This window comes from Oryctolagus cuniculus, chromosome 17, assembly GCF_051225735.1.
Source record: "Oryctolagus cuniculus isolate XC-2025 breed Fujian yellow rabbit chromosome 17, ASM5122573v1, whole genome shotgun sequence".
NCBI lineage: Eukaryota > Metazoa > Chordata > Mammalia > Lagomorpha > Leporidae > Oryctolagus > Oryctolagus cuniculus.
The window spans coordinates 39,129,332-39,153,066 of NC_142883.1; the positions used below are offsets into that span (position 1 = coordinate 39,129,332).

The 23,735-nt window shown below is 50.6% G+C and overlaps 1 protein-coding gene across 1 annotated transcript; it reads left to right on the forward strand.

The window, feature by feature from the left end:
* The first annotated feature begins 8 nt into the window (after nucleotides 1-8).
* RAD51D (RAD51 paralog D) lies at nucleotides 9-21,034 on the forward strand. The gene is made up of 10 exons (XM_051825474.3): nucleotides 9-298; nucleotides 498-559; nucleotides 769-887; nucleotides 8,001-8,082; nucleotides 8,323-8,457; nucleotides 8,977-9,072; nucleotides 15,784-15,883; nucleotides 15,996-16,066; nucleotides 20,133-20,300; nucleotides 20,460-21,034. Exons 1-10 carry the CDS (start codon nucleotides 217-219, stop codon nucleotides 20,541-20,543), a joined length of 999 nt encoding a protein of 332 aa, XP_051681434.2. The 5' UTR covers nucleotides 9-216; the 3' UTR covers nucleotides 20,544-21,034.
* Nucleotides 21,035-23,735: the final 2,701 nt, after the last annotated feature.

The window sequence follows — 23,735 nt, forward strand, 5'->3', positions numbered from 1 at the left end:
GCGCGCGCGAGCCTGGAACCCGGAAGCGGCCGGAGGCGGGCGGGCCCTGGGCGCCGGAGGGGCGGGTGGTCAGCCCCCTCCTGCTACCCGCCGCTCGGCGCGGCTCCTAGCCCCTTCCTCCCGCCAGCAGTGCGTCAGGACCCGCTGCACCGAGGCGTGCGAGGGGCGTCTGAAGGGGGCTCTGCAGGGACGCTCTGTCCCGCGCTGGCGGGGAGCATGGGCGTGCTCAGGGTCGGCCTGTGCCCAGGCCTCAGCCCGGAGATGGTCCAGCTTCTGCGGAGCCGCGGGATCAGGACAGGTGACGGCGGGCCGGCGGGCGTGCGTTCGTGCCGGGAAGCCGCGGGGCCACCCCTCGCCCGCCACACGCGCCTTTCCGCGCAGCCTCGGGCATGGGGCGGGGGGCGGGGACGCCAAACTCTGGGGAGCGGTGTCGCACCGGCCCTTGGGAAGCCCCTGGCCCCCTCGCTGCCCGTCAGCTACAGGTGTTTTGTTTTCAGTGGTGGACCTGGCCTCCGCAGACCTGGAGGAGGTGGCCCAGAAGTCTGGCTTGTCTTACAAGGTGAGCTCAGGAGGAGCTCCGCGCTGCGAGCCTGGGTGGGCTTCCTCGCCCCTGCCCAGGGCAAGGGAGCAGAGGCTAGCCCGAGATGGACGAGGGGAGCTGGTGAGGCCCAGGGATGGTTGAGTTCCCGGTTGTCCCTCTCAGTGGCCAGCCAGTCTGAGCTGCTCTGGAGCCTGAGCTGACACCCCCCCCCCCCCCCACCTTGGCAGGCCCTGGTCGCCCTGCGGCGGGTGTTGCTGGCTCAATTCTCGGCTTTCCCCATCAATGGCTCTGATCTCTACGAGGAACTCAAGAGCTCCACCGCCATCCTGTCCACGGGCATCAGGAGGTTCGTATGTGACTGAAGCTGCCTCTCAGCTCAGCCCTTGATGAGGGAGGCTGGAGAGAGCAGGTCCTTGGAAGCACTGTGGCTGTGTGGGAGATGGGGACCGTCCTGAGCTATGATGGTGGACCCCACCCCACCCCGACATCACCCCTTGCTGAGATCTACAAGATGTCAGTGTCTCCTTGTTACTCAGCACATTGGACTATCTCTTCTGTGGTCCTGCCTCCCATTTCACTTAAGGACAGCACTTTAAAAAAAAATTTTTTTTTAATTTATTTGAAAGGCAGAAAGTTACAGAGAGACAGAGGGAGAGATAGAGAGAAGTGTTCCATACGCTGGTTCACTCCCCAGAATGCCCCAGTGGCCAGAGCTGGGCCGATCCAAAGCCAGAAGCCTGGAGCTTCTTCCGAGTCTCCCATGCAGGTGCAGGGGCCCAAGGACTTGGGCCACCTTCTACTGCTTTCCCAGGTCATAGCAGGGAGCTGGATTGGAAGAGGAGCAGCCGGGGCTTGAACTGGCGCCCATATGGGATGCCAGCACTGCAGGCAGCAGCTTTATCTTCTACACCACAGCGCCAGCCCCAAGGGCTAGCATTTGCTGAGTGCCTACACTCGCATCTATTGACCATAGGGTTATAAGTGATCTCATCAGGGACCCCACAGATAGAGGCATGAACTCCACTTGAGTTTGGCCCCAGAGGAGTAGCAGAGGTGAGGCTCAAAGCCCAGGTGTATTTGAACCAGAACTTGGTTCCTTTCTCCACTCTCTGCAGTAGTAGAGAACAAGAGGACTTAACAGAAAGGAGCAGCTGCCTCCTGCCCTGATCGGCTGGGGAGGGAAAGAGTTGGAAGACAACAGGCATTTTCTGGCCAAATGAGTGCGGCCTCCTTCCTGGCCTATTTGTGCAGAGTTTGATGTCTTTGGGTTGGTTTAGCCTTTGCTGTTTCCATAACATTCTCTTGGCAAGATTCATACAGCATGGTGCCTGCCGCTGCTGCTGGGGTCCCGGTTTGTGATCCATCAGGCACTGGCTGAGTGCCTGCCTCCTGGGTGCAGGTGCATACAGATGGTATATATGCCCGGGAGGCCTTGAGGAGACTGGTGTCCACTGGGTATAGGAGAAAAGCCGGCGAACATAGGAGGAGTGAGTGCATAGAGGTGGCAGCATCCAGGAGGGAGTGATTAACAGGAAGTGGACTGGCCTCGGGCTTAGGGAGCTGATAAAACCGCCACACATGCAGAGAGCAATCAAGTGCTGCCCTGCAGGACTGCAGCTGGCTCCGGCCCTGCAGGGTAGGCCAGCCAGAGTGGTTCAGGAGGGCTCCAGAGGAGGCAGGCCTTGGGCACGGAGCAACAGATGGGCTCTCACCGAAGCTTGCTGGGAGCCGGGCACTGTGCTCAGTGTGTCGTTTCGTTACTTCACAGCCACCCGTGAGCGTGTTATCGCTAAGGTCGTCACTTGGGAGGTGAAGAAACGACTTGCTGAGGAGGGGGCGGCTAGTGAGCAGCAGCCCTGGCACACGCCCCGCCTCTGAGAGCGCCCCTCCGCCTTGCCTGCCTGCAGCTGGGAGCAGAGGCACAGGCAGTGGAGTAGAGGTGTGCAGAGTGCACGGGCGGCGGAGAGAGGCCAGGGAGGGACTGCTAGGCGGGGGTGGGGGTGCTGTGTGAGTCGGATCCAGGGCGGGTGGTGGTGGGAGATGTGTTGAATGAGAAATAGGAGAAGCTGTACCGCCAGGTGGGAGGAATCAAAGATGACTCCTCAGGTTCCCAGCCTTCATCGTGATGTGCTCCTGCCTGCCTGCCTGCCTGCCTGCCTGCCTCCCTGCCTCCCTCCCTCCCTCCCTCTCTCCCTCTCCTCTCCTCTCCTCTCCTCTCCTCTCCCCTCCCCTCCCCTCCCCTCTCCTCTCCTCTCCCCTCCCCTCTCCTCTCCTCTCCCCTCCCCTCTCCTCCCCTCCCCTCCTTCAGTGCTTAGACAGTTAACAGATGCGGCTTTAGAACCTGGGCAGGGAAGCCTGCCTTGTAGTTAGTGGTTTGAAGCCCCCAGGTGACCCCAGTGTACACACATGGTTGGGAACTGCTGATACATGCTGCTGCTGCCTTTTTTTTTTTTTTTTTTTTTTTTTTAAGATTTTATTTGAGAGGCAGAGCTACAGACAGAGAGGAAGATAGAAAGAAAGGTCCTCCATCCACTGGTTCACTCCCCAAATGGCCACAATGGCTGGAGCTGAGATGATATGGAGCCAGGAACTTCCTCCAGGGCTCCCACACGGGTACAGGAGCCCAAGGACCTGAGCCATCTTCCACTGCTTTCCCAGGCCATAACAGAGAGCTGGATCGGAAGTGGAGCAGCCGGGACCTGAAAATGGCGCCCATATGGGATGCTGGCACTGTGGGAAGAGGCTTAGCCTACTATGCCTCAGCGCCAGCCCTCTAGGCTTCTTTTTAAATCTTCGCTGGTGATTTTTACTGTGTGGGTGGGATTGAGAGTGGTTCCTCTAAGGGTTCTCAGGGTCACCTGGCGGCCTTGTTGAAGCTCAGATGCAGGCTCCACCCCAGAGTTTCTGATTCAGTAGATCGGGGGCAGGGAGCTGAGTATTTGCCTGTCTGATCAGTTCCCAGAGGTTGCTGGAGCTGCTGGTCTGGGGACCACGTTGAGGGAACCACTGCTTTAACAGAACCAGGGTTTCTCTGATTTCAGTGGGAGGAATGAGATTTAAGAATGGTAGGGGTTGGATGCTTATTAAAGAAAGACAGAGTGGGGGCCGGTGCTATGGCGTAGCAAGTAAAGCTGCCGTCTGTAGTACTGGCATCCCATATGGGTGCCAGTTTGAGTCCCGGCTGCTCCACTTCTGATCCAGCTCCCTGCTATGGCCTGGGAAAGCAGTAGAAGGTGGCCTAAGTGCTTGGGCCCCTGCACCACTGTCTGGAGACCCAAAAGAAGCTCCTGGCTTCAGATTGGCCCAGCTCTGGCCATTTGGGGAGTAAACTAGCAGATGGAAGGCCTCTTTCTCCCTCTCTGCCTCCGTCTCTCTGTAACTTTGCCTTTGAAACAAATAAAATCTTCCAAAAAAAAAGAAAGAAAAGTTAAAACTGCTTAAGAAAGAGGTCAAAGGTGATCCAAGTAAATGGAGAGACACGTCGTGTTCATGGATTAGGAGCTATGAGCATCAGTTCTCTCCACTCTGATAGATTTGATGTACTTTCTACCAAAATCCCAGACATGAATTTTTTATAGACATAAGCAGGCTTATTCTAATTATATGGAAACATTAGTAACCTAAAATAACTAGAACAATTTTGCAAAAGAGTAACATTGGAGGAATCAACTCACCCAACATTAAGACCAACTGTACTTTCATAGTTAATGAAGATATCTGTACTGTTGGCAGATTGACAGACGTACAGATCAATGGAGCAGGATAGAGACCCCCAGAAGTAGACCCACACAAGTAAACACAACTGATTTTTTTTACAAAGGTACAAAAAGGATAGAATGGAGGAAAGATAGCCTTTGAAAAAATGGTGCTGGAACTATTGGATAATAATAAAAAACTTAACCTCATACCATATATAAAGATTGACTGAAAATGAATCATAGAACTTAATTATAAAATCTAAAATGGTTGCCAGAGTTTTGCATGGCAGGAAGCCTTTGCCCATATGGGTGTCTGTTTTTGGAGACCTGGCAGCTCCACTTTTGATCCAGCTCCCTGCTTGTGTGCCTGGGAAAGCAACAGAAGATGGCCCAAGTGCTTGGGCTCCTGCACCCATGTGGGAGACCCAGAAGAAGCTCCTGACTTCAGCCTGGCCCAGCCCTGGCTGTTGCAGCCATTAGGGGAATGAACCAACAAATAGGAGATCTCTCTCTCTCTCTCTCTCCTCTCTATAACATTGCCTTACAAATAAACACATTTAAAAAAAATGAAATTATCAAGCTTTTATTATTTTGTTTGAAAGACAAATCTTTGGCTGATTCACTCCCCCAAATGCCTGCAGCAGCCAGGGCTGCACCAGTCTAAAGCCAGGAGCCCAGAACTCAATCTGGGTCTCTCACAGGAGTGGCAGAGACTGAAGTTGTTGGACCACTACCTGCTGCTTTCCAGAGTGCACATCTGTAGGAAGCTGTATTGGAAGTGGAGCTGGGATGCACACGAAACTAGACACTCTAACATAGGATGCAGGTGTCCCTGGCTGTGACCTCAACTGCTGCACCAAACACTGCACCAAGCCTCTTGTAGTCTTGCCAATAAATAAAAAATTAAAATTTAAAGAGTTTGAGGTGCAGATGTTTAGTGCAGTGGTTAAGCTGCTGCTTGGTATGCCCAAATTCCCCATCAGAATACCTGGCCTAGAGTCCTGGCCCCACTCCTGATTCCAGCTTCCTGCTTGTACAGCCTAGGAGGCAGTAAATGATGGTTCGAGTAGTCGGGTCCCTGCCACTTATGTGGGAGACTTTGATTGAGTTCCAACTCCTGGACTTGAGGAGTGAACCAGTAGATGGGAGGTTAGTCTCTGTCTCTTTCAAATTAAAAAAAAAAAAAAAAAGATAAATTGGATCTAATTAAAATTAAGTTTTTGTCTTGTAAAAAAGAGTAAGTAGCCACATATTAAAAAAAGGCATATATCTAAAATATACTCTTAAAACTCAACAATAAAAACTTTTTAAAAAGACTTACTTTAGGCCGGCGCCGCGGCTCAATAGGCTAATCCTCCGCCTGCGGTGCCGGCACACCGGGTTCTAGTCCCGGTTGGGGCACCAGATTCTGTCCCGGTTGCCCCTCTTCCAGGCCAGCTCTCTGCTGTGGCCCGGGAGTGCAGTGGAGGATGGCCCAAGTCCTTAGGCCCTGCACCTGCATGGGAGACCAGGAGAAGCACCTGGCTCCTGGCTTCGGATCAGCGTGGAGTGCCAGCTGCAGCACGCTGGCCGCAGTGGCCATTGGAGGGTGAACCAACGGCAAAGAAAGACCTTTCTCTCTGTCTCTCTCACTGTCCACTCTGCCTGTCAGGAAAAAAAAAAAAGACTTTATTTATTTGAAAGTAAAAGTGATATAGAGAGGAAGAGAGAGAGAGAGAGAGAGAGAGAGGGGTCTTCCATCCGCTGGTTCTCTCCTCAGATGATTGCAATGGCTGGGACTGGATCAGGCTGAAGCCGGGAGTCCGGAGCTTCTTCCAGGTCTCCTACATGGGTGCAGGGGCCCAGGCTGCTTTCCTAGTGTATTAGCAAGGAACTGGATCAGAGGTGGAGAAGCTGGGACTTGAACCCCAGCGCCTATATGGCACCACTACACATAGCACTGGCTCCATAAAACTATTTTTTTTAAACTTCAGACTTTTTTTTTAAGATTTTATTTATTTATTTATTTATTTTTGACAGGCAGAGTGGACAGTGAGAGAGAGACAGAGAGAAAGGTCTTCCTTTTGCCATTGGTTCACCCTCCAGTGGCCGCCGTGGCTGGCGCGATGCGGCTGGCGCATCGCACTGATCTGAAGCCAGGAGCCAGGTACTTATCCTGGTCTCCCATGCGGGTGCAGAGCCCAAGGACTTGGGCCATCCTCCACTGCACTCCCTGGCCACAGCAGAGAGCTGGCCTGGAAGAGGGGCAACCGGGACAGAATCTGGCGCCCCAACCGGGACTAGAACCCGGTGTACCGGCGCCGCAAGGTGGAAGATTAGCCTATTGAGCCATGGCGCCGGCCAAGATTTATTTTATTTATTTGAAAGAGTTACGGAGAGAGGTAGAGACAGAGAGAGAGGTCTTCCATCTGCTAGTTCACTCCCCAGATGGCCACATTGGCTGGAGCTGCACCAATCTGAAGCCAGGAGCCAGGAGCTTCTTCTGGGTCTTCCACGTGGGTGCAGGGTCCCAAGGACTTGGGCCATCTTCTGCTATCCCAAGCCATAGAAGAGAGCTGGACCAGAAGAGGAGCAGCTGGGACTTGGACCAGCGCCCATAAGGGATGCTGGTGCTTCAGGCCAGAACTTTAACCTCCTGTGCCATAGCACTGGCCAAAACTATTTTTTTTAAAAAGATTTGTTTGCTTATTTGAAAGTCAGAGTTACACAGAGAGAGGAGAGAGGAGAGAGAGAGAGAGAGATCTTCCATCCACAGGTTCACTCCCCACCTGGCCGCAATGGCCGGAGCTGCACTGATCCAAAGCCAGGAACCAGGAGCTTTTTCCGGGTCTCCCACACAGGTGCAGGGGCCCAAGGACTTGGGCCATCTTCTACTGCTTTCCCAGGCCATAGCAGAGAGCTGGATCGGAAGTGGAGCAGCAGGGTCTCAAACCAGCGCCGCTATGGGATGCTGGTGCTTCTGGCCTGGGCATTAAGCTGCTGCGCCACAGTGCTGACCCCTCCATAAAACTATTTTTACAACAACTTGGATGGCTCTCAGGGAAATGATGCTGCGTGAAGAAAAAGCCGATCACAAGGCTACATCATGTATGATTCTGTGTACGTTATCCTAAAATAACCATGGAGGTGAAGAATGAGAGGATGGGAAGGGTAACACGAGGAAGACGGTCATAATGGATGCGTTCTGTATCTTGATTGTGGTGGCGTGTATGTGATAAAATGGCGTGAACTGTGTGGGGTCACGTACACACTGGTGAGATCTGAATCAGCTCTGTGGATTGTTTCCTGGTTGTGACATTGTACTACGGTGCAGTACACCTTGCAGTACCAGGTGTCACCATTATGGTAAATCAGGTGATGGGTACATGGGCCCTCCTTGAGTGATTTTAGAACATTTTTTTTGCAATTTCCTGAATATTTGTTTACAAAGCTAAAAAAAATTGCAAATCATGGGAAACGCTGTCAGGAAAACCCATAATGAGCCGAGATGGAGAATGAAAGGAAGACCTTTGGGCAGGTTGGCCTGGGCCCCTCTGGAGAAGTGAGCTTTGAGCTGAGAGTGGAAGGAGGATGAGGACTGGGGAGGAACCTTTTAGCCTGGCTCCCTCCCAGCAGAAAACTCCACCAAGAGGAGCTGCCTGGCCAGACATGTTCAGAGCATCTGACAGAGCTGCTGTTTGGAAGGAATACTTTGCTTTTCTTCTATTCCCCTTTCTACTTAACTTGCTGATTGTTTCTCTTCCCTCTTCTTCTGCCATCAGCCTGGACAAACTGCTTGATGCTGGTCTCTATACTGGAGAAGTAACTGAAATCGTAGGAGCCCCAGGTAGCGGCAAAACCCAGGTACACATGAGGCCTGCGGCCTGGAGGATTGGGGATGCTGGATCCGAAGCCCTGGATCCCTGGGGGCCTCTGCCAGACTCATGGGTTGGGAGCTCAGAAGAGAAAGGATGAGTGAGGAGAAGTGGGGCTTGGACTTGGCCCCTTTGTGTCACTGGAATCTGGACAAGGTTTGGTGGGGAGCTCCCGTCTCGGGCCCTCTGTGAGCACTCAAGTTCACCTGATCCTCTGTCCTTTATTCAGGTATGTCTTTGTGTGACTGCCCATGTGGCCCATGGCCTCCAGCAGAACGTCTTGTACATTGATTCCAATGGAGGGCTAACAGCCTCGCGCCTCCTCCAGCTGCTACAGGCTAGAACCCAGGATGAGGAGGAACAGGTGAGGGGCAGGACAGCTGGGTTTCTTCAAGATTCTGGCAGAAGAAGACTCCGTTATCCCCCTATACCACGAGGCTTCTGGCTGTTTGGGTGAATGGTCATTTCTTGTTTTGAGACTTGCTGTTCTAGAAACACTTCCTGTATTCCTGAGGCCTCCCCTGTTAATGCCATCATCCCAGCTTGGGTGCCACCCACACCATCCCTTCCAGGAAACACTTCCAACTCCTTGTGTATCAGGGCTGGCAAACACCCAGCATCTTGTTTCCAGCCCATTTCTTGTCCATGGCAGGCATCACTAGTCAATTGTATCACTCTCCCAGTGGGTTCTGAGTGCTTTACAGCTCAGCACCCAAGCGGCCACTGCTGTGAGAATTGGTCCATTAGACAAAGCCCATTTGCCAGCTTCGACTCAAGTCCTTGCTTCTTCCCCTTCTCAGCCTTGTAATCCACCACCCCCTCGCCTTCCTTGAGCCCCTGCTCCTTCTTACTCAAAGTCCCTGCTTCTCTCCCCACTCCTCAGGCAGCAGCTCTGCAGAGGATCCAGGTGGCGCGTGCGTTCGACATCTTCCAGATGCTGGATGTGCTGCAGGACTTCCGAGGCACTGTGGCCCAGCAGGTGAGCCTGCTGTTGTGGTCCTCCCTGCTCTACCCAGCTTGCCACGGGCTCTCTGCGTGTGGGCAGGTGTTGCAGGAAATGCAGATGTGCTTGCCGGAAACAACCCCTTGAACACAAGGATTTTGTTCTGTTCACATATGCACCCCCCACTAGATCAGTTAGGAATACTTTGAACTGCAAATAAGAGTGACTTGAACTTCAAGGACATTTAGTTATCTCATATGAGCCTGGGGATTGCCGTTGCTTAGTATCAGAGCACTGAATTTTTGTTTCTGATTCTCTTGTTCTGCCCTTCATGATGTAAAGTGGCTGCTTTAGTTCTAAGCGTCTTGTTGTCACACAGCCACACCATATTCAGAGCAGCTGATGGATGGTTCTTTTCTGTACTTCGCTTTTATCAGGGAATAAAATCTTTCTCTAGATCCCACTAGTAGGCTTCCTTCTTCCCCATACATCTAGTTGGCCAAAATTGAGTGGGATATGTTTCTTGAACCAGGAATTGGGCCCGCCTTCCCTGAAAGTCATACTTCTGACCAGTACCTGAACACGTTCAGAGTCCCGTTAGCAAGGAAAGGTGAGGTCTGAGTGACATTTGAGTTGGTGCCCTGCTTTACTTGCTTATGTAAGATTTGGGTTTCTTATTCATGACTGTTAGATCTAGAAGACACTTTGATACAATCATTTGGTTCATCTCAAACTTTTTCTCTTGCTGGAAAGCGTGAAATGTTCCCATGGGTATTTCCAGGTTTGTCTATAAAAGTATATGCTTTTTACAAACTTTAGAACATATTATAATTGAATACTTGCTTTAGGACTTATAGCTGATTATGGCCTACCAGTGTGTTGAGACATGAAGTCTAGTAGTCAGCACTAACCAACTCAAATTTTTTTTTCTTTTTAAAAAATATATATTTATTTGAGAGGCAGAATTAGACAATGAAAGGGAGAGACAGAAAGGTCTTCCATCTACTGGTTCACTCTCAGTGGCCACAACAGCTGGGGCTGGGCCAATCTGAAGCCAGGAGCCAGGAGCTTCTTCCAGGTCTTCCCTGTAGGTACAGGGGCTACTGCTTTCCCAGGCCATAGCAGAGAGCTGGGTTGGAAGAGGAGCAGCTAGGACATGAGCCAACACTCTATGGGATGCTGGTGCCACAGGTGGAGGCTTAACCTACCATCCCACAGTGCGGGCTCCTAATTTTTTTCTTTTTTAATATTTTTTATTTTATTTGAAAGGCAAAGTTACAAAGAGAAAGAGCGATCTTCTGTCTCCTGGTTCACTCCCCAAATGGCTGCAAGAGCAAGGGTTAGGCCAGGCTCAAGCCAGGAACCTAGAATTCCATCCAGGTCTCCCATGTGGGTGGCAGGGACCAAAGTATTTGGGCCATCCTTAGCTGCTTTCCCAGGTGCATTAGCAGGGAGCTGGATCGGAAGTGGAGCAACTGAGACTTGAACCAGCTCATATGGGATGCCTGTGTTGGAGGCTGCAGCTTAGCCCACTATACCAGCACATCGGCCACTTAACTCTCATTTAAAAAAATGATTTATTTATTTGAAAAGTAGCATGAGAGAGATTTTCCATCCCCTGGTTCATTTCTGAACTGCTCATAGCAACTGGGGCTGGGCCAGGTCAAAGCCAGAAGCCTGGCGCTCCATCCACGTCCCATGTCGGTGGCAGGAACCCAAGGCCATCATTTGTTGCCTCCAAGATGCATTAGCAGGGAGCTGGATTGTAAGCAGAGGTGGGACTCCTCAGATCCCAGGCATTCCAGTATGGGATACAGGCATCCAAAGCAGCTACAACGTCTACCCCTGTCGCTCCCCCTCTTCATGGAGGAACGACACAGGACCCTGCGCTGTTCTTTCGTCTGCTCGGCCCTCCCCGGGTTTGCTGCTGGTTCTTCCCGGGTTGGCTACTATCCCTTCCACCTCCGTGGAAGGGCGGTTCCCCCTGGCCGCTTTCCCCACTTCCGCAGGGGAGCAGCACACCGCCGGCCGGCTCTCTCGGGGGCTGCACAGGTGTTCCCCTTAGATGTTCCCCTTAGATGTTCCTGGTGCATGCCGTCTCTCTCCTCCTTTATAGTCCTCTTCCACCAATCCTAACTCGGCTGCCCACACGCCGAGTATGCTGCTCTCCTCCAATCAGGAGCAAGTCCTACAGTTTATTGGTTGAACTGGAGGCAGCTGCGTAGAAGCTGTTTTCTTCTCTCCCAGCGCCATATTGTGGGAGAGCAGATGCATAGAATAAGTCTTAATTCCAGTAACTTAGTCCAGTCCGAATTGCTCCCCACATACCCCAGAAACTCTCATTTTTGTTTTACTTACTTATTTGAAAGTGCAACTGACAGATATCTCCCATCTACTGGTTCACTCTCCAAATGACCATAACAGCTGGAGCTGGGCCACACCAAAGCTAGAATCAGGAACTCCATCCAGGTTTCTCACGGGGGTAGCAAGGACCCACATACTTGAGGCATCCCCTGGTGCCACCTGTGATGCACGTCATCAGGAAATGGGTAGGGAGGTAGGGACCAGAGCCAGGATTTGAATCCTGGGACTCTTGTAGGATGCCGGCGTCCACAGTGGTATTTTAAGTGCTGTACCAGACACTTGCTCCAACCCTCTTGGTTTTACAGATGAAGAGAGTAAAGACCAGAGAAGTTTCCCAAAGTTATCATGCATTTAGGACAAGAACTAACCTATGAACCAAATCCTTCAATGCCACGTCACAACACTATATTTCTTTACTGTAAGGCAACTAAGTGGTATATATTCTTCTGCTGCACAACAAGTTACCACACACTTAATGACTTAGCACATTTATTATCAAAAATCTAGGTATCCTAAGCTGGATCCTCTGCTTGGGGTCTCATAGAGTTGTGATCAAGGTTAGACTGGACTGTGTCCTCCCTGGAGGCTTACAGGTTGGCTCAGGTTGCTGGCAGAGTGCACTTCCTGGTGGTCTCAGCTTCTTGCTAGCATTGGCTAGAGGCTGCATTCAGCTCCTAGAGGCTGCCCATTGTTCCTGCCATGAGACCCTTGCCACAGGGAGCCAGTAGTAGCATGGCCACTGCTTCCTCAACATGGGAGGAGAGTGGGAGCAAGTAGAAACCCCGAGTCTTTTATGATGATTAAACCACATCCCAGTTACTTTGCAGTGTCATGCACCTGATCAAGAGTGACATTCCACTCTGAAGCCTTATTGATGATAATGGACAAGCTGTGGTGGCTTTCCACACCTAATGTTCTCAGCTTCACTCTTACATGGGTAGGTTTCCCTTTGCCTGAATACTTCATAAATAAGTAATCATTTTACCAGTATTGGTGAGCATTCTCTCTATGTTATTGTTTAGTCACTAAGAAAGTGTCTAAGACTTTGAGAACTTACTATACACTAACATGGTCTAATTTGCTTCTCATGGGAACCCTGGGAGGCAGGTACTATGATTTCCTCCATTTTGTCCTTCAGAAAACAGAATTGGAAAAGGTAGCATAACTCCCTCAAGATCTCACAGGGATATAGAGAGCTGGGGCTCAAAGCAGGTGGTTTGGCTCCAGAGTGTGTGCACTTGACCATGACCCAGCCTGCTAGCACCCCCACCAACATGTAGTGAGACTGCACAGGCACTGGGAAGAGCAAGACATTCCTGCTGCCTTCAGAGGAGCCGAGCAAGGCGAAGGCGGAAGTCTGTGCTATAACAGAACGCACTGTGCCAAGTCCATGACACAAGCAGAACAGAAGAGGGCTTCACATGTCCGAGAAAGAGGGAAAAGAGTCGTCAATTCCGGGTGGGGAACTGTTTCATCTTTCAGTCTCACCTGGCTGAAATGAATTACTGTACATTAAAATAGTGGCTCAGATTTTGCAAACTAGGAAAAAATACTTCTCTCTGTCTCTGTCTCCTCTCCTTCTATCACACACACACAGTGGTTGTACGACTTCAAATAAAATTTGAAAGCCTATTTGAAAAAATAAAAAAGAGTGACATTCCAGCACCACTGATGTCATATTGGTCAGAAACAAGTCACACGTTTCCCCTGCACTCAAGGGGAAGAGATTATATAAGGGCCTGAATACTTGAGGGTGGGGCTGTGGAGTCCACTCTCAGGTCTGTCAGCCACAGATGACCTGATGGCTTCATGGTCGCAGCAAAAGGCTTGCTGTGTCACTTAGCCAGAGTTCAACCTGCTGTCCCAGAGGGGTCGGGGATGCTGAGCAGATTTCAACTTGAGCTTTTTTCTCCCATCTGCTCTTAGACACACTAGTTACTGAGACTCAGTAGCTAGAAGGTGAAGGGAGACTTGCTGAGTATCCAGTACCTGGTCAAGGGGAAGTGGGAGAAATGTGGTAGAAGCAGAATCACAATATAAAAAGGGAGAAGAGAAAGGAAAAATGAAAGCCAGTTCAGGCCCAGAGAAACTAGGAGGGTGCCAATGTTTGGGAAGAGACAGAAATTAGGAATTTGGGTGGGTGTTTAGCCTAGTGGCTAAGATGCTTATATTGCAGTACTCTGGTTCCTGAGTCCAGCTTCCTGCTAATTTGGACCTTGGGAGGCAGCAGGCAAGGGCCCAGTTAATTGGATCCCTGCTCCCCGCTCTTACCGCCATGTGGGAGACCTGGATTGAGGTCCTGGCTTTAGCTGGCCCAGTGCCAGCTGTTGTGGGCATTTGGGGGGGGGTGAACCAGGAGATGAGGTTTTTCTCCCTCTCTCTTACATCCTCTCATCTTTCTGCCTCTCAAATAAATAAAAAACAAACTAACAAAAGTCTGGTTTGAAAGATGACGTCTTATCTCAGAGAAAGAGCGGTGTTTATTTGGGACCACGTTAGCAATGGGAGATTGGGCACTGGAGGCATGCTCTAGGAAGAGAGGGAGAAGTGCAGAGAAGGCTCAGCTCTTCAGCAGAGGAAGCTGGGAGTTTGGGGGCAGTAGAAAGCAGGAGAAGGGAGGAAGGGGTATGGGATTCAAGAAAGCGGGGGTGGGCATTGGGTACAATGGTGAAGTTATCCCGTGGACCCCCACAGCCCATATTGGAGGGCCTGGTTCAAGTCTTGGGTCTTCTGCTTCTTTTTTTTTTTTTTTTTGGATAGGCAGAGTGGATAGTGAGAGAGAGAGACAGAGACAAAGGTCTTCCTTTGCCATTGGTTCACCCTCCAATGGCCGCCACGGCTGGCGCACTGTGGCCGGCGCACCGCGCTGATCTGAAGCAGGAGCCAGGTGCTTCTCCTGGTCTCCCATGCGGGTGCAGGGCCCAAGCACTTGGGCCATCCTCCACTGCCTTCCTGGGCCACAGCAGAGAGCTGGCTTGGAAGAGGGGCAACCAGGAAAGAATCCGGTGCCCCGACCAGGACTAGAACCCGGTGTGCCGGCGCCGCTAGGTGGAGGATTAGCCTGTTGAGCCGCGGCGCCGGCTGGGTCTTCTGCTTCTGATCCAGCTTCCTGCTTGTGCACACCATGCCAGATAGCATCGATGGCTTAATAGTTTGGTCCTTGTGACCCACATGGAAGACCCAGCTGGAGTTCCAGGCTCTTGGCTTCAGCCTGGCCCAGCCCTGGCTGTGGTAGGCATTTAGGGGATAAACCAGTAGAAGAAAGATCTCTTCTAGTCTCTCTCTCTCTCCCTCTCCCCCTCTGCATTTCAAGTAAGTGAAAATAAATAAATAAAAATTTAAAAAGAAAAGAAGAAATAGGAGAGGGGCCTAGCAAGATGAGGAGAGACTGATATGAGAAAAATGGCCACAGGACCCTGAATGGAAATTTCTAAAACTTGATCATTTCAGTGTACTTGTGATCTTGTGATTTAAATTTTATTTATTTTTATTTAGTTGAAAGGCAAGCAGGAGGCCAGCGCCGTGGCTCACTTGGCTTATCCTGTGCCTGTGGCACCGGCACCCCAGGTTCTAGTCCGGGTTGGGGTGCCAGGTACTAGTCCTGGTTGCTCCTCTTCCAGTCCAGCTCTCTGCTGTGGTCCGAGAGGGCAGAGGAAGATGGCCCAAGTGCTTGGGTCCCTGCATCTGCATGAGAGACCAGGAGGAAGTACCTGGCTCCTGGCTTCGGATCGGCACAGTGCACCGGCCGTAGCAGCCATTAGGGGAGTGAACCAACGGAAGGAAGACCTTTCTCCCTCTGTCTCTCTGTCACTGTCTATAACTCTCTCTGTCTCTGTCTCTGTCTCTCTCTCACTGTCTAACTCTGCCTAGCCAAAAAAAAAAAAAAAAAAAAAAAAAAAAAAAGGCAAGGAGGAAAGAGAGATCGCCTTCTTGTACACTCCCCAAATACCCACAGCAGCTAGGACTGGGCCAGGCCAAAGCTGGGAAGCAGGAACTGCATCTATGTCTCCCATGTGGGTGGTAGGATCCAAGTACTTAAGCCGTCATCTGTTGTCTCCCATGATGCACATTAGGAGGAAGCTGGGTTGGAAGCTGAGCCAGGACTTTTTGCTGGCCCTCCAGTATGGGATGCTGGTGTCCTAAGTGGTGGCCTAACTCACTGCATCACAGCACCTGCCCCGTCCTGAGATTTTAACCCTCTCTCTACCTGAGTTTTCAGTAGTCTTATTCATGCCAGTGGTGGGGTTGCTGAATTTCCGCAGTACCCTTGCAGCTGTGTTTGGACTGCGGAGGTTATTTCTTACTAATTTTTGATGGAGAAGCAAGCTTGTCCTGCAGTCGGTGCCCCTAGACACCACTGGCTTATGGCAGCTACTTCTGCAGTCTCTCCAGGTGACAGGTTCTTCAGGGACTGTGAAGGTAGTCGTCGTGGACTCGGTGACTGCGGTGGTTTCCCCACTTCTGGGAGGTCAGCAGAGGGAAGGTGAGTGATGTGGCAGAGCCTGGGACCAGGGATATGACCTTGCTCTGGAGGGCGGGGTGTGGCCTGCCCAGTCCCCAGCCTCCTGCTGCCCTCCCTCTCTGTTCTCCCCCAGGCTTGGCCTTGATGATGCAGCTGGCCCGCGAGCTGAAGACCCTGGCCCGGGACCTTCGCCTGGCGGTGGTGGTAAGGAAACAGGCTTGGCCAATGAACTTGATTTCTAGTCATAGCTTGCTCTTTATTTCTTGTAATTCTGTAAATGGTGGCTTCTGAATCCCAAAAAGTTGCCCTTTAGGGAAGGGACATAGCCCAGCTTCCCAGAATCAGTGCAGTTCTGCCCTGGGAGGGAGCCGGACTGTAAATAGCCCAGGGGATCAGAGATGCCCCCCCCCTTTTTTTTTAAAGATTTATGTATGTACTTGAAAGGCAGAGTTACAGAGATCAGAGGCAGAGAGAGAGAGAGATGTCTTCCATCCTTTGGTTCACTCCCCAATTGGCCGCAACGGCCGGAGCTGGGCCAGGCCAAAGCCAGGAGCCCAAAACTTCATCCAGGTATCCCATGTGGTGCAGGGCCCCAGGTAATTAGAACATCCTCTGCTGCTTTCCCAGGTACATTAGCAGGGAGCCGGATTGGCTGCACAGCAGCTGGGACCACCATTCTACTTCCTATGTATGATTTTGGTTACTCTGAGTATCTCATACACAGGGAATCATATGATATTTGCCTTTCTATGACGAGCATATTTCACTTACAGTAATAGTCTCAGTTTTGTTTATCCACATTGTAGCATGTCAGAATTTTCTTTTAAAAAAATTATTTATTTGAAAGGCAGAGTTAGAGAGAGGGAGGGAGGAGAGAAAGAGAGAGAGAATGGAGAGATACACAGAGAGAGATCTTCTATCCTCTGATTCACTCCCCAAATGACTGCAACAGCCAGGGCTGGGCAAGGCCAAAACTAGGAGCCAGGAGCTTCTTCCCGGTATCCCACATGGGTGCAGGGGCCCAAGGACTTGGCCATCCTCTGCTGCCTTCCCAGGCCATAGCAGAGAGCTGGATTGGAAGTGGAATAGCTGGGACTCAAAATGATGCCTATACGGCTGAGGCTTTAACCAGCTGTGCCACAGTGCCGGCCCAGTTTCCTTCCTTTCTGAGGCTGGGTATTCTATTGTATCCCACGTTTTGCTTTTTCATTCATCCATTGATGGACACTTGGTTTGTTTCCACCTTTTGGCTGTGGTGAATAATGCTGCCGTGAACGTGGGGGTACAAATGTTTCTTTGTGCTCTTTCAGTTCTTTCTCTGTATACTCAGAAGGGAAGTTAGTAGATGGGTGTGGTAATTCTATTTTTAATTTTCTGAGGAGCTGCCAGTTTCCATAGCGAGTATAAAGCTACATGTTATTAATGCTTGTATCAGAGTGATTGGCACACTTTTTCAAAAAGATTTTTTATTTATTTGAGAGGTAGAGTTAGGGAGAGAGAGAGAAAAATGTCTTCCATCCACTGGTTCATTCCCCAAACGCCTGCAACAGCTGGAGCTGGACTGATCTGAAGCTAGGAGCTTCTTCCAGGATTCCCACACAGGTATAGGGGCCGAAGCACTTGAGCCATCTTCCACTGCTTTCCCAGGTTATAAGCAGAGAGCTGGATCAGAAGAGAAGCAGCCCAGGACACAGTCAGTGCCCATATGGGATGCCGGCACCACAGGTGGAGGCTTATAAGGCCTACTATGCAACAGTGCTAGCTCTGGGATTGGCAGACTTTTTAAAAAAGATTTACTTATTTGAGAGCAGGATGGAGAGAGAGAGAAAGCGATATTGAGCGATCAGTCTTCTATCTGCTGATTCACTCTCCAAATGGCTGCGATGGCAACGGCTGGTCCAGGCTGAAGCAGGGAGCCTGGAACCCCATCAGGTCTCCCAAGTACTTGGGCCACCATCGAAATGCTTTCCCAGTCACATTAGCAGAGAACTGGATTGGAAGCAGAGCAGTTGTGACTCCAACAGCACTCTGATATAGAATGCCAGTGTTGTGAACAGCAGCTTAACCTTCTGTGCCACGAAGCTGGCCCCAGCGAGCTTTTTCTGCAAAAGCCCGCATAGTAAATATTTGAGGACCATAAAATAAATATTTGCAAGAATTTGGTCTGTGTTTCATCTATACAGCTCTACCAATATACCGTAAAAGCAGCCAGGGCAGTACATAAACAAATGGGCATGGCTATGTTCCACTACAATTTGATTTATACTAATGATTTTGGGGATGAATTTGGCTTGTGGGCTACAGTTTGCCAACCCCTGCTGTATCATAGTGATCTGTATGCTGTGCCATTCCCAGTTCCTGATCATTTGGCCTTCAGGTCATTACTGGTTATCCTTTGTTATAAATAAAACTGTGGTAACATCAAAGTCTCTTAGAACATCTCATATGTCCTCAAAATAAACCCCAAATATATGATTGCTGAGTTGGAGATATATGTATATAAAACTTTATTATCTATTTGAAAGGCAGAGAGAGACAGATATCTTCCATCTACTTGTTAACTCCTCAAATGCCTGCCAACAGCTGAGGCTGGGTCAGGCTGAATCCAGGAACCATGAATTCATTCCAGGTCTCCCATGTGGGTGGTGGGGACCCAAGTACTTGAGCCATCACCTGCTAACTCTCAGGGTACACATTAGCAGGAAGCTGCAGTGGAGAGAGGAACCAAGACTCAAACTCAGACACTCCAGTGTGGAATGTGAGCGTCCCAACCCAAGTGGTGTCGTAATTGCTTTGCCAAATGCCTGCCCTAATACGTGATTTTAAAATGTCTGCATGTGACACTGCTGAACTTCCAGGAAGTTTCTGCTCATTTATGTACCTACCAGCAGTGTGAATCTGTTTCCCCATTCTTTTGCTTTAATACAAGGTCCCAGGGCGTCCCTTTCCTGGCTTTTGGATGTGTGTGGGTACCTGTCAGGTGCCAGGCTCTGGCTTAGGCAGTGGGTGTGGTGGAATGAGGTGAAAAGGTCATGCCAAGATGGCCACTGACAACAGAAACTGCCTGGCAACAGGCAGTGATTGGATGGCTTTGGAAACCACATGACAACAGAGGAAACCACATGACAACAGAGCCTGACTGATGGCAGGCCGTGATTGGATGGTTTCAGAAACTGCCTGGCAACAAGAGCCTGATTGGCAACAGGCTGTGATTGGATGGCTTTGGAAACTGCCTGGCAACAGGCTGTGATTGGTTGGGGCATAGACCGCCCCTTGACCAGATTGACTGGTCTTGACTATATAAGCTGTTGTACTAACTGAAATAAACGAGTCTGCAGGCTGCTTGCCTCAAGGCGGCTTTCACCCAACTCCTGGGGTCTGTGTGGTGACTCCACGCCTCTTGCCCCCACCACACTCCTCTCAGAAAAGAATCCACTGCAACATTGTTGAGAAATCAACTGCAACACATGGGGATTTTCAGTCATGAAAGAACCACATCCCTGCCCTCCAGGGCTCATCCAGAGAATGCCCCAAGCCTCAAGCTGTGTATCTCTATGACTGGTCTGGCTGGGCAGTGCCAACGGCCAGGGTAGGACCCCTTCCAAAACTCCCTGCAGCCCCATACAGAAAGCACTGGGTGGACATGGACTCCCAATGCCCATCTGTTGGGTTGGGTATTGTAGGCTCAAGCCCACCCCTGTCTTCCATTTAGGAAATAGCAGATGGCACTGCTCATTTCCAGGCATGTGCTCCCTCACCATTTGTTTGGGGTCAGGCCTGAGACCTCAGGGCTTAGTGGAAAGAGCTCAGCTCAGGTCGGGAGCCCTAGGTTCAGGTACGAGTCTTGAGGGAGTTATTTCTCTGCAGGCTCCCTCTGTTTTCTCATCTATAAAATGAAGCAGTAAGGACGATGTCCTCTATTCTAGTATTATGAACGTGTCTTTTTGTTTTTAAGATTTATTTATTTGAAAGCCAGAGTTACAGAGAGAGGAGGAGAAACAGAGATCTTCACTCCCTAAATGGCTGCAACGGCCAGGGCTGGGCCAGGCCAAAGCCAAGAGCTTCATCTGGGTCACCTATATGTATGCAGGGTCCCAGGGACTTGGGCCATCTTCTGCTTTCCCAGGCACATTAGCAGGGAGCTGGATTGGAAGTAGAGCAGCTGGGACTTGATCTGGTGCCCACATGGGATTCTGGCTCTACAGGCAGTGGTTTAACCCCCTACACCATGACACTAGCCCTTGGACATGTCTTTTTTCTTATGCTGCAGGTGACCAACCATGTGACCCGAGATAGGGACAGTGGGAAGCTTAAACCTGCTCTTGGACGTTCCTGGAGCTTTGTACCGAACACCCGGATTCTCCTGAGCACCACTGAGGAATCAGGAGCCTCAGAAAGGAGCTGGTGCACAGCGTGTCTGACCAAATCCCCCCGTCAGGTGAGCCAGCCTCTGAGGCATGCCAGTAATTGATTGTGGATTCCCTGCCCGCAGGTGCCTTGTGGAAGAATTGTTTAGATGCTGAGACCCTGCAGCAAAAGGGACTACTTGCTTGCATTGCTTATTCAGCTTGCCCTTCCCTTTTCTCTCTTCTTCCAGCCAACGGGTGTCCAGGAGGTTATAGACATTGCGACCTGGGGGCCTCCAGAGCAGAACCCAGCATCCCAAGAAGAGCAGACGTGACTGTTGCAATGACTGGTGCTGTTGCTTGGGAAGTGGAGGGCATTGAGTCTCTCTCGAATTTTCCTTCCTAGTGAGACCTGCTGTTCACTGCCACTCACCTTCTGGGACTGCTGTGTTCTCAGGCTGGTGAGAGGAGAGAGGACAGCCTCACTCTGCAAGAAGTCACGGAGCCACAGGCCAGAGAGGAGGCTACAGTGGGAAGACCCGGAAGTTCAAGATTCAGATTCCTTCCCTTGTTCTGCGAGCACTGAGCTCACCCTGACTTGGGGCGTCTCTGAAGAGGCACGCTAATGACTGGCTGGGTCACCCTGAGTGTCACCGTCTGATCCTGTGCTGCGTCCTAGCATGGTGACCGAGCCAGGAAGCCTGTGCTTGCCTTTGCTTCTGTCTCTTCTTTCTGTTGGGGGTGAGGGCCTCTGTGTGTGTATCTTAGCTCCCTTTCCCTTGGCTGTCTCTTGAGTTACTGGGAAAATAACCTCATGAATGCAAAACTCTCCTTTGTCTGTGTCCTTTTCTTAAAAATATAGAAAGAAAATTCCCTGAGCCCCCCCAATAAGGTTGTTTTTCAGGGAGGCCCCACAGAACGGTTATTCTTCCTCTCTCTTGCTGGTTTGGTTTCACACACCTGCATGTGTCACCATGACGAGGTAGTAGTGGGAGCTTGCAGCAGTCCCAGGGGCATAACTTAACAGGAAGGGAGGATAGGAACTGCTCCCGGTGAATCCAGTCCCTTGTTTAATATGCATGGTGCCCTGTGGGGCCCTTGCACAGGGTGGAGTGACCAGAGGTGTTGAACCGTGGCCTTGCCCATAAACAGACAGAGGAGAACACACACAGTAAATAGAGCCAGCTGGGAAAATTGATGCTGGTGTCAATCATACGTGGCAAATCTAGTCCTTTATGTAGAAATTCATTGCTGGTGGCTCCGAGATGCAATATAATTACAGCTCTTCCTGCCAGCTGTACCACAGCCTAGTGCCCAAGTGTATGAAATCACCCCCCAGTCTGTGATCAGCACTGTAGCCATCCATCTGAGAGCCATTACCTTGTCTGGGAGGGGAGATGACACCAGGGAGTGTAAAATAGAAGGCAAAGTAGGGAATTGGTCAGGATTGCTTACTGACCATATTTTTTACTTTTTTTTTGAAAGAGAGACACTGAAAGAGTTCCCATCACTGGTCCACTCCCTAAATGCCCACAACAGCTATAGCTGGGTCAGGCTGAAACTGGGAGCTGTGAATTCACTTCAGGTATCCCACGTGGGTGGCAGGGACCCAGCCCCCTGAGCCATCACTGGCTGCCTCCCGGGGTCTCCTTCCACAGGAAGCTGGAATCAGGAGTGGAGCGAGCTGAAAGTCGAACCCAGAGCTGGCTTACATGGGATGCAGATGTCCAAGTGGTGTCTTTATGGCTGAGCAGTGTCTGTACCAACTACATGTTTGTTTCATTTTATGTATTTATTGTTTTAAGATTTATTTATTTATTTGGAAGGCAGAGTTGCAGAGAAGCAGAGAGAGAAAGAGAGGTCTTCCATCAGCTGTTGGTTCACTCCCCAAAATGCCACAACAGCTGGAGCTGGGCTGATCAGGAGACAGGAGCCAGGAGCTTCTTCCAAGTCTCCCACATGGGTGCAGGGGTCCGAGGACTTGGCCATTTTCTAGTGCTTTCCCAGGCCATAGCAGAGAGCTGGGTTGGAAGTGGAGCAGCTGGAACTCGAACTGGCACCCATATGGGATGCTGGCACCACAGGCCGGGGCTTTAACCCACTGTGCCAAGCGTCGGCCTTGCTTCATTCTTTAGACTTTGCTCTGTCTTGCCTGCATGCTGGCTGCACGCTCCATGTGGCCACACTGCACTATGCAGTCCTCTGATAGGCCTCAGAGTGGCTCTTGGTCCCAGTGCTCTCTTTGTTTATGTGTCTGCCTCTGCCTGTCGCTCGCTGAGCCCACTGCACATTCTGACATTTTTCCTTCTTCCTGCCTCAACTGTTGGCTAGGTGGATGTTTATACCACACTGTGGACTTGCACCTTCATTCACATATCTGCCTGTTAGCCTGAGGTGCACTCCAAGGGCTTTTGTGTCCATTTCTTTCTCCACGTTATGGTAGTGATTATGAAGCACATGATATTGGATAGGTCTTTAAAAAATACTTCTTTGAGAGAGAGCTCCATTTGTTGGGTCAGTCCCCAAATATACACAACAACCCTGGGTGGGAGACTGAAGCCAGGAGCTGGAAACTGAATCCAAGTCTCCCATGTGGGTGGCAGTGACACAATTACTTGAGCCATCAATACTGTCTCCCAGGGTTTGCATCAGCAGGAAGCTGGAGTCAAGAAGATCCAGGACTTGAACCCAGGTACACTGATATGGCACAAGGGCTATTTAAACCTGTGTCTTAACCACCAGGCTAAGTAACTACCCCTTAATGCATTTTAAAGATGGCATAAGAAAGATGCAGGAATGTTTTCCTGTTGACTTAGATAGTTAAGTCTCCAGTCTTTTTTTCACATCTTTCTACACGAGACTATTAGATGTCTTTCATTTGAAATGAGACAAAATGGGGGCCGGTGCCGTGGCTCACTTGGTTAATCCTCCACCTGCGGTGCCAGCATCCCATATGGGCACCGGGTTCTAGTCCTGGTTGCTCCTCTTCCAGTCCAGCTCTCTGCTGTGCCCCGGGAATGCAGTGGAGGATGGCCCAAGTGCTTGGGCCCTGCACCTGCATGGGAGACCAGGAGGAAGCACCCAGCTCCTGGCTTCAGATCAGCACAGCGCCGGCTGTGGCAGCCATTTGGGGAGTGAACCAACAGAGGGAAGACCTTCTCTCTCTCTCTCTCTCTCTCTCTCTCTCTCTCTCTCTCTCACTAATTCTACCTGTAAAAAAAAAAAAAAAAAAAAAGAAAAGAAATGAGACAAAATGAATATTGAGTCACTACTGTGTGCTAGCACTCGGTGGCCTTCAAGTCAGATATTTGAACTCCCAGAGACTCAGGTAAAGGGCCGGGGTATCACGAAGGCTGCTTTCCCCTGCAAGAAACAAAATGCGGTGTGAAGAAGCATAAACAATACGGTCAGTTCGTTAATAACATGAAGTCCAGGTTGGTTAATTTAGTGGTCAGTCAAGAGGCGTAGGGCCTTTCCAGCTTTCTGTTCTGTTATCTTTTGTGTGGGCTTTGTTTTCAAGCTCACTG